Source organism: Choristoneura fumiferana, chromosome 3 (assembly GCF_025370935.1).
Source record: "Choristoneura fumiferana chromosome 3, NRCan_CFum_1, whole genome shotgun sequence".
NCBI classification, from domain to species: domain Eukaryota; kingdom Metazoa; phylum Arthropoda; class Insecta; order Lepidoptera; family Tortricidae; genus Choristoneura; species Choristoneura fumiferana.
In genome coordinates, this window is record NC_133474.1 from 667,379 (window position 1) to 678,053 (window position 10,675).

Sequence of the window (10,675 nt, forward strand, 5' to 3'; positions counted from 1 at the left end):
TTCTTGCTATAAATATACGCAAAATTGGCGTAACATCCAAAATCCACCCTAACATTCGTACAGGCAGTCCATTTGCTCCTGAACTCTTCAATAACCTCAGGGGTCTTCATAATAGTAACGTTCCCTTCGCAGATATCCTCGCACTGGTCTTTGTCGTTATAGCACTTGAAACAAGGGATGAGCTTCTCGCATTGTTTCTCATGACAGTGAGAATCGGAGCAAGGGTTCTGTCCACAGATGTTGTCGTGGTATAGCCGGACGTCCCATTGGGATAGCTCGAAGCATTTGCATTGTCCGCAGTGGCAACGGCCTCTGTTGTTGCATTCCTGTAGAATATGTGAAACATTGAAATTATTGCCGATAGAGACGAGTACATAAAATGTAGTGGGGCTATATTATTTAATAAATTTAATACTGGCCGCTTTTCATTTTGTTTTTTTTTCTAAAAAAAGAAAAGAAATTGTTCCTGTCAGTAGTGCACGAAGCACACACTTTAACTTTTATTAACACACAGACACGTGTTTTATTGGACAAATATAAATTAAAACTATTCACATACATAAAACTATCCTAAACTTAAAATACTTACATCAAATAAAATAACCATATAATCATAAACTAAAAGAAATTAGGTACTTGATGTCCCCTGGTGACGTCTACTAACCTTTTTGATTTTACTTTAAAAAGGTTTAAAGCGCTAGGACCCTGAGGACCAAGGGTCTCAACATCGAGTGGGGACAAAGTCGTATTCAGTGCCTAGACTAGTATATTTGGATAATTTTGTCTTTTCATTCACTTCAGTACAAATTAGTGTAGAGTGAGAAATTAATAGAATTAGTGGCTTAGCAAAACATATGAATATTTATTTAAATAATTAAAGTATTTGGAAATAAATTTAAAAGACTAACATAAATAAAACATTTACCTTAATAGTTTCAGATATTTCCTACCATTTTCAACAAACAAATAATATAAGTTTCTAGGTTACATTAGAACAGAATGTTATAGACTAGATATTATTAGTAGCACTAGGTTAATAATAATTAGTGTCCGCGGTTCCTCCAGCTAAGCCATTTAATGAGACCGCAACATTCCAGGTGCCGTATTACTAATTATGTTAACAACGTTAGTTATTGCTTAAACCTAGATAAATCTCGTCGCCAGAACATACTGAAATGCATTCGAATATTTCTTCAAGTCTGTTCGACTAGGTACCATGTTGTGGTATTGAAATTTCAAAAGCCTGACGAAAAGTACTCACTGAAAACCGAAATCAGCAAAATTAAGAATGTTTGTCATCGTCAACATTAGACTAGTAGTAGTGAGAGAAATGAAACACGATATTTCTACTCTGTTTAGTTTTACGGTTCTTACCATCCCATTATGAATACAATCTGCTTTAGATTCCGGACATTCGCAAGCTTTTCCAGTCCATCCAGCATTGCAAGTGCATACTCCATCACTGCAGTCCCCATTGCCTGAGCAAAGTAAATCCAACTTGCCCTTCGGACAGTTGCTAATGTTTATCTGGCAGTACTTTCCGCTATACCTGAAAAGAGTTCCCCGCAGATGTGAGTGGCACAGTGGAAGAAATTTACGATGCTGAAAACTTCAGAAGCTGGTATACAAGTGACTGCTTTCAGAGTTTAATTTTTGTAACATTGATTCTAAATCTGTCGCGGATTCACTAAAAGCATACGGTCAAAGACAGAGAAAGGTGGAAAAGAATGGAGGAGGCTTTTACCCATAAAGAGGCTACATAAAAAAACTATGTATATATATTAAAAACTGTTAAGTGGACGATAAAGCTGAAATAATAATAACAGCCTTATAGACTCTGAGGTGCCGTATTATAGGTATGTCCCTGCGCCAGTTCTCGAAAATGGTCGTGCCACGCTCTATTGGGATCTGTCATCACGGACAGGACTATTGTAGCCAATAAGCCTGATATCGTGCTGACAGATCGATCAAACCGCCAGGCAGTGCTCGTCGACATCACCATCCCACATGACGAGAACCTCGTGAAGGCCGAGAAGGACAAACTCAGCAAGTACCTTGACTTGGCTCACGAGGTGACTGCTATGTGGGATGTTGACTCGACGATCATTGTCCCGATAGTCGTTTCGGCAAACGGTCTAATAGCGAAGAGTCTCGACCAACATCGCTAGATGGCTGGATCAAGGGCCAGATACAGAAGGCGGTACTTCTGGAGACGGCACGCATCGTCCGGAGGTTCCTCACTCTGCGGCCCTGACCACCGGTAGCTTGGGCCCTGCCCCGTTACCGGCGGCAAACTAGGTTAGGTTTTTATAATATTTTTATTTTGTATGTACTTTTCTGTATTTTACTTTTTTAACTATTATAAAAACCTAATCCTAAGAATGAAAAAAAAGAGAAAAATAATAATACAAGTGACTGAATCTCGTTTGAAGCGCGATAACTGCGTCATTAGGAGTTAAAAATTATGGCGTGTGCAAAAAAAATACCCGTTCAATATTTTTCTGGTCATCTAACTGACGGAATAAATAGTTATTTTTGTACATTGAATCCAGAATGTAGCGAAGGATTCTACAATAAAATCCTGAGCGTAGCGAGGGATTCTAAAGTAGAATCCTGAGTGGAATGAGGGATTCAAGTGTTAACGCCCAAGATGAAAATAATTTTGCTCCCGAGTCGCTCATACAACTTTTCACACCGAGCATTAAGAGACTTGAAAAAAAAAATCCTTAATATTATTAAAGAACAACCAGCATAGAAAATGGCGTGGCTTTCCAATTATCAACTTAAAAAATGACTTTTGCAATAAAACACTTAGAAAAGCCTTGAACAGAAAAGTTGCACTTTGCTCCCTCTCGTCAGGGAGGAAAAGTTACTTTTCCGAGGGAGAGGTGTGAAATAGTATATTTCTTTTAAAACTAGGAAACTTCTCAGTGAGGGCTAAAAGACAGTCGCAATATAGCTAGATGGCAAGTATCGTGAGGGTCTTTTTGACGTTACGGTCTTGCTTGTGATTGGCTCATTTAGCTATTAGCCAATTGCAAGCATGACCGTAACGAAAAAAAAACTTCACGATACTAACGCCATCTAGCGATATTTTACCTGTCTTTTAGCCCTCATTGCTGCTTAATCTTACCCATTACGGCAGTGTCCTTCACAGGTCCCGCACATGCAGGTGCCCTGACCACTGCACTCCACGTCCGTACCATTGGCTTTACAGTCCGAGTGAGAGCTCGAGCAACCGCAGAATTGACCGAACCTGATAAAAACGATGTGATTATTTAGTAATTTTGCAGATGGTAGGACCTTGTGCAAGGTCCGGCCGGATTGCTACCACCATCTTGCTCGCTAATCCTGCCGTGAGGCACTGTTGTGTTTCGGCGTGGAGAGTAAGACAGCCGGTGAAATTACTGGCACTTGAGGTATCCCATCTTAGGCCTCTAGGTTGGCAACGCATCTGCAATACCCCTGGTGTTGCAGATGCTTATGGGCGGTGGTGATCTCTTACCATCAGGAGACCCACATGCTCGTTTGCCATCCAATCGAATAAAATAAAATTACGTCAAATTACAGTGTTCTAATAATAAGATTTTTAAGGCGATGACTAGTTACGTTTTTGTCATTCTGACTAGGGAACCCTAAACTCATTGGTCACTGGCGGCTCTTTCCGCCTTTGTGCTTAGTAAAACGTACGTGTGTAGTAAATTTCGGCTTGCAAGAATTTACTTAATCGCACATTTGACTCTGGTTTGATATTGACTATTATCATAGTAACATGTTGAAATTCAGCTTTAGTCCCGTCTGAAAGCCAGATTTGGTAGCTAGCTTCGAAATGGAAAAAATATGCCAGATTCAAATGCACAATTCTCATTTTCAAGCTAGCTACCGAATCTGGCTACGAGATGGGAAAATCATTCCCTTTTGTAGCTAGATACAAGATAGCATTTTTGAAATGGGAGTAAAAGGATATTCATACTTCTCATTTGTACCTAAGAGCTAAATACTTACTTGTCTTCATAACACTCACAGACGCCGCAGTTTAGATCACCAGCGTTGTTGCATATCGACGAGTTCTTCTCCATTCTGCCATCACACCCACAATCCTTTATTACATTTATATTCAATGATATATCTTCCTTTAAACCTTTAGGATTTATACCCAAGTATAATTGACCTACATCAAAGTACTTCAATAGAGTTATTGTGCCCGTAAAGTGTTTTTCTTCTCCCTTTTCTACGGTGCAGGCTGATTCATCATTGAAAATTTCTCCACAGTTTGGTTCAAAAGTTATATTAAAGTAATCTTTATTTTGAGAAGTTACGTTCACTCTTAGCTCGATTTTTTGGGTTATGCTCTGAAAAATATTTCAATACTAGGTATATTAGATCCAGTGGAATAAAGAGTAGATAACTGCTACATTAAAACGTTTTGTTATTGTTGTGATAATACAAAAAATACACCTACTGCCCTAAAAATTAGAGAAGGGTAAAATGAGTTAGTGTTGCGTAAAGCCGAGTTTAGACTTGCAAGAAAAATCGTGCAAGTTATATTACATTGCGAGGCCATAAAACCAACGAGTTTCTAGTGGTCAACCGAGCGCCGCAATGTAATGCAACTTGCACGATTTTGCTTGCAAGTCTGAATTCGGCTTGTGTAAAGGCGCAAAATATAAGAGAAGCGAAACACGAGTCCGGGATCTTGTTTATGGTTGTAGAGGTGGTGGTTCTCTTGGTGGTGGGCTCAGTTACGTTTGCGTAGGTAATTTACGTTTTTTATGCGGAGGGAGGGTGGGTTAGATTGCATAAAAAACATTTTTTCCAAATCAAAAGTAGCTGTTTCGCACGACTTGGCCTCACTACTTGGCGGAGGAGCAAGACAAATATTCCATTTATTTTAATTATAACTAAGCAAAACAGAAACTCTGCGAAGCGAATTCCGTCAACCATGTCCCTTTTGTAGATGAGACAACGCGACTATTTAAACTATTTTATTTGAATAAAATTGTTTATATAGTAAATATATTAATTCCATCAACAAAAAAGATAAAAAATTAAGGCTAATCACTAATTAGGAAAAAGGTAATAGGGTTAGTCAGTAAAACCTTAACAAATTATTAAGGATTTAGAAGCTATAAAGAAATAACTAAAGAAACCTAAAAGTGCAAAACAATAAATATATTGAATAGCTTTCTTCTAACAGTGTAAAGTTTTAAACGATTTAATGCAATTCAGTAAAACAGACACAATCTCTGTCCAAAATATAAATACAGATGATTACAACGGTAAATTCGAAGCAACTTGTTGCAGAAAAAGAAGTTTGGTTTGTTCTACTAGTAGAGAAAATTCATTGCAAAAGCGTCAAGAGAGCTACAACTAGGTTTTTCTGGATAGGTATTTAAAGTTCGTTACTGTCCAAAGCACCCGAAATCTTGTCGTATCTGCTACCTTTTTAGGGTTCCGTAGCCAAAATGGTAAAAACGGAACCCTTACCTATAGTTTCGCCATGGCTGTATGTCTGTCTGTCCGTCCGCGGCTTTGCTCAAGGACTATCAATGCTAGAAAGCTTCTAGAAAGCTGTAATTTTGCACAAAGATATATGTAAGCTATGCCTATGCTATGTATGTATGCTATGTATAATAAAAAAATCTAATTCAATTCAAAATCTAAAGTATATCAAACTTACAAGGAAAACTATAACTGTTAAGTTTTCTTGGGATTTATTAGTAGTTTAAGAGTAAATAGCAGCCTAAGGTATAAAATATACCTAAACCTGGAATATTCCGTACAAAATACGAAATCTTAGAAAAATATTACTTATTTTTTTCATAATGGCTACGGAACTCTATTTCGGGCGTGTCCGACACGCTCTTCGTCGGTTTTTTTCTATCAAACGAAATCCTATGAGGGTAGAAAAAGATGGTGGATTATGACTGTGATGGCGAGTACTAGATTGCTGAAGCCGTGGTGGCCTAGTGGTTTGACCTATCGCCTCTCAAGCAGAGTGTCGTGGGTTCAAATCCCGGCTCGCACCTCTGAGTTTTTCGAAATTCATGTGCGGAATTACATTTGAAATTTACCACGAGCTTTGCGGTGAAGGAAAACATCGTGAGGAAACCTGCACAAACCTGCGAAGCGATTCAATGGTGCGTGCGAAGTTCCCAATCCGCACTGGGCCCGCGTGGGAACTATGGCCCAAGCCCTCTTGTTCTGAGAGGAGGCCTGTGCCCAGCAGTGGGACGTATATAGGCTGGGATGATGATGATGATGACTTCATTTTCAACAAACCTCATATGTATTCTTCAAAGTTGATGTAATAACGTGCGTATCATAGTTATTTGCAGTATATGATCCATATATTGCATTCATTAAATTAAAATATGGGGATTCGTCAGTAGAGCTTGAAACGAATAATATAGTTATCTGTTCGTCAGTTGCCATCTTACTTATGAGTCCAACGGAAGGATAATCCATTTCTTTCTCCATTTCATAATATCCTTCTTCATTTAAATAACATTTACCATCGTAAGGTCTAGTTAATCCAGCAAGCATTCCATCACCAGCTGAATGATATGATGCGTCTGTTATGTGTATTAAAATTTTTCGCGATTGATCTCTCCAGTTAATGAGTTTTTTGCATGCGATCACTTGCGCAATGCCATCTAAACCGCTTTCAGGTGGATCGACATTGTTTCCAAAGTTTGTTCCATTAAGTGTCAAATTGAATGCTGTCATGTTGTCAGTGAGACTTAGTTGGTGTTTGAAAGAATATGTCTCATTTGCGTCAACATTTCTGGAAAGCAAGGTAAACAGGTTATCACACGTAACACGTTTATCATCGCATAGTCACTAAATAGTTAAAAACTTACAAGGAAAACTATAATGGCTAAGTTTGCTTGAGAATTATTAGTAGTTTAAGAGTAAAGCAGCCTAAGGTATAAAATATACCTAAACTTGGAAGATTCCGTATAAAATACGAAATCCTTAGTAAAATATTACTTAATTTATTCGAAATGGCCAGGAAACCCTATTTGACGAGCAAAGATAAACGTAGTGTTTAATGCCATGGCAACTATGGTTAGCTATGGTTCCGGTATCTTATAAATAGGATAAAAAAATAACTTGACTAAAACCAAAATCCTTCAAATTAATGTCTTAAACAATACAATACAATACAAAGACTCTTATTGTACACCAGACATAGTAAGCGATACAAAACAAATTATTAAAATTACGCAATTTAAATTCGCCTATTTATGAAAAAAACGCAAAGTATTCATCGATTCTTCTTGATAAATCCTATAGAAGAATTATCTAAAACATAAATTGTGAATAATTCCTCTTTTACTCACTCTTGAAACTGCAGCATGTTTTTGTCAATGAATGTACCCAAACCCAAATACACATCCTTGGTCAGATTTCTCATGGTATTGTAAATGTCGTTGCTCTGTTGCAACAGATCGTCTCTGATGGTTTCCATTGACTTGGACATGTCCAGCAGAAAATAAATGTCAACAGGGAAATTCTCGGCCATTTTGTAAGTAAAATTGAAAGGTGTAGGCTGTCCTACCCGTATGTCTAAGTGATACTTTTGAGGTTTCAATTGTATGACGTGACCAAAAGTGTGATTGAAGTCTTTGGATTCTACAAGTGTAATGTTGCTCTTTGGGTTTTGGATGTCGTCTGCAAGACACCATGATTCACTGGATGATGTGGACAGTGGTCGACATCTGTTCTCTAGCGTGAATTTCTGGAAAAGAACAATTAGATGCTGAGCTGTGATATCGAAACGATCATTATCATCATTATCTTCGACTTATACACGTCTCTGAGGGTGGCCTTGTGGCTCCCCTTGGATTGAGAGAACTTGGACTGTGAAGTTCCCAAGCGGGTGAAGTCCGAAGAGTTAACTTCACTCGCATGATTGAATCATGTGTGCAGCTCTCACGATGTTTTCCTCCACTATGAACTTCAAATGTAATTTCAAAGTCAAAGTCAAAATATCGTGATAGCTACACTGGAGACACTACGGCTGCGCTCCATGATCCAATTTACGGATGAAGAGGTAAAAGCAATTAAATAAACGCAGAGGAAATGAGTCAAAATATCCCTGAAGGTCAAAGTGTATCCGGTATGACTTTTATTATTAAGTCAAAGTCAAAACATCTTTATTCAATTTAGTCAAAATATGACTGTCAAAAAATCTACCATGGGTTTGGAAAAAATCTGTTACGAAGAACCCGGTGAGATACTCAACGAAGTAGGTATATTGACTCAAACTCGTATCGCAAGCTACATTTTTAAGCAATTTCTCAGAAATTACTTTTAGGTCTTTACCATTCTGTAAGGTCGAACTTTAAGCTTGTGTGTGTTTCTCGTAGCCTTTGGATTATCCATGTTCGTAAAATCACACATATTGTTCCTTGCATAGTTAATTCTTTCAAATACATAAGAAAAGATCAGATACCTGAGATGAGCACCAAGCACACAAATTGGGGTCCGAAATGCATTCGTGACATGTCTTTCTGTCGCATGGCCGCTGACTCAACACTTGCCCACAGCTAAAGAGAATGAAACACAACAACTGTCTCTTCATTTCAAAGGTCACGAGCTTACTAAGTTTAACAGGAAAGTATATAACTAACATTATAATTTATCCTGTTAAGGAACGACTGGGAATTTAAACAACGCATGTTCAATATACTTTTATTGGTCCGCTAGATTTATTTGAAACACCGACAAGGGAAGTATTTGGAATTTTATATTTCTTACGGTATAAAATGTTAAACATGGTACAAATTATATTAATAAGGTATTGATAAGTCTTGTATTTTGTGTTGTGGCAATAAATTACATTTTATCTTATCCTTATCTTAAAATTAGTGAGCGATCCGTCATCTCGTGCATGAATCTTATGATAAGTCTATTTTTATATAGCTGTTATCTATCTATTTATAGTTGATGAAAATGCGTATGGTACGTAATGGTCATTAAGTTTGTATTTTTGTTATTGCTCTTATCTGCTGTGTTTCAGCGTGGAGAGTAAGACAGCCGGTGAAATAACTGGCACTTGAGGTATTCCATCTTAGGCCTCTAGGTTGGCAACGCATCTGCAATACCCTGGTGTTGCAGTTGTCTATGGGCGGTGGTGATCTCTTACCATCAGGAGACCCACTTGCTCGTTTGCCATCCAGTCGAATAAAAAAAAAATATCTGCTACATACTGCACCACCTTTTTTTTTATACGACTGAATAGCAAAATAAACCTGCTAAAATATATATATCCCTTACTTATTTCTATCGTGAAGTTTGCTTGGAAGAGTTCACTCCAAGGAACAAGGTAGTCTATTGCTTACATTAATGTTTTAGCCGATTTTAGTTATTTTATTGAGCCATAGATGTCGCTACACCGTGATAGAAACTAGCTAACGTTTTTCTGTTACATAATGTATAAGAAATGTATAGCAACGGTGTTTGAGTTAAACAATTAGAGATTGTTCTTTATGTACCTTTGTTTTTATACTGCTTACTATATGTATAGAAATTGGGTTAAAAAATCAGCTATTTCATAACAAAACCTCAGTACGTCACCAGCCTCAATGAATTAAACTAGGGATTTTTTTACCCGATTTTCCTATTGGTCCCATGGGAAAAGTTATTTAGTATGACCGTCTTTCGCGCCTTTTGTTATTCCTGATCACCGATTAAAATCACCGTGCATTGTGGTGTTAAGGGGGAAATTCATTGTATCGCATTGTTTCTAGCTCAGTTAATATTATAAATAAATAAATATAATCGGATACTTGACACCAATTACCTAGTCCCAAACTAAGCAAAGCTTGTACTATGGATACTTGGCAACGGATAAACATACTTATTTAGATAAATACATACTTAAATACATATTAAACCTCCAAGACCCGAGAACAAACATTCGTATTATTCATACAAATACTTGCCCCGGCCGGGAATCGAACCCGGGACCTCAAGCTTCGTAGTCAGGATCCCTAACCACTTGGCCATCCGGTCGTCATCAGATTTATCGAAGCGGGAGAGTACTCAAATATTTCGGAGCAGCATTACCTACATTTCAATAAATTCGTTCCATTAAATAAGGTTAATAATATCAAGACGATGCTTTTCATAAATATATGAAAAGCGACTTTTTAATAAATTCGAAACATTTATAGAAAATATAAGGATATTTCGAAGATTTTTCACGACTTAAAGGAGTAACAGACTTGATTATTTGATATTAATTTTACCTAAATACAATCACGCGTTCCTGAGCAAACGGGTCTTGACAGACAGACAGACGGACAACGGAACCCTAAAAAATATTGATCATATCAACCCTGGGACGTTCTGGACATAGGCCTCCCCATAGACCTCCAGTTGCTTCGATTGAAAGCGGCCTGCATCCACCGTGGACCCGCTTTAACCAGTGCCCCCGCTACAAGTTACAATTTACAAGCGGTAGTCTTTGTTTAACAGTATGCATTGAAAAGAGACTACCGCTTGTAAATTGTAACTTGCGCCTTCGTGAAATAGGGCAAAGCAGGGCTACTACGAAACTCGAAACTCGAAGTTCGTGTCGTGCGGTCCCTCTGACACTTATATTATTTAATACGAGAGCGAGAGGGACGTTACGATACGAACTTCGAGTTTCGAGTTTCATAGT

The 10,675-nt window shown here is 37.8% G+C and overlaps 1 protein-coding gene across 1 annotated transcript in view; it reads right to left on the bottom strand.

The window, feature by feature from the left end:
* The window catches only part of LOC141426157 (integrin beta pat-3-like), a gene marked incomplete in the record, with an annotated part of 15,207 nt that extends 6,611 nt beyond the window's left edge, over positions 1–8,596 (bottom strand). Inside the window, 7 exon segments of the mRNA XM_074085017.1 lie at positions 1–326; positions 1,375–1,549; positions 3,134–3,256; positions 4,006–4,352; positions 6,283–6,787; positions 7,347–7,744; positions 8,462–8,596. Of these exon segments, the coding sequence (XP_073941118.1) occupies positions 1–326; positions 1,375–1,549; positions 3,134–3,256; positions 4,006–4,352; positions 6,283–6,787; positions 7,347–7,744; positions 8,462–8,590 (2,003 nt within the window).
* Between the last annotated feature and the right edge of the window lie 2,079 nt (positions 8,597–10,675).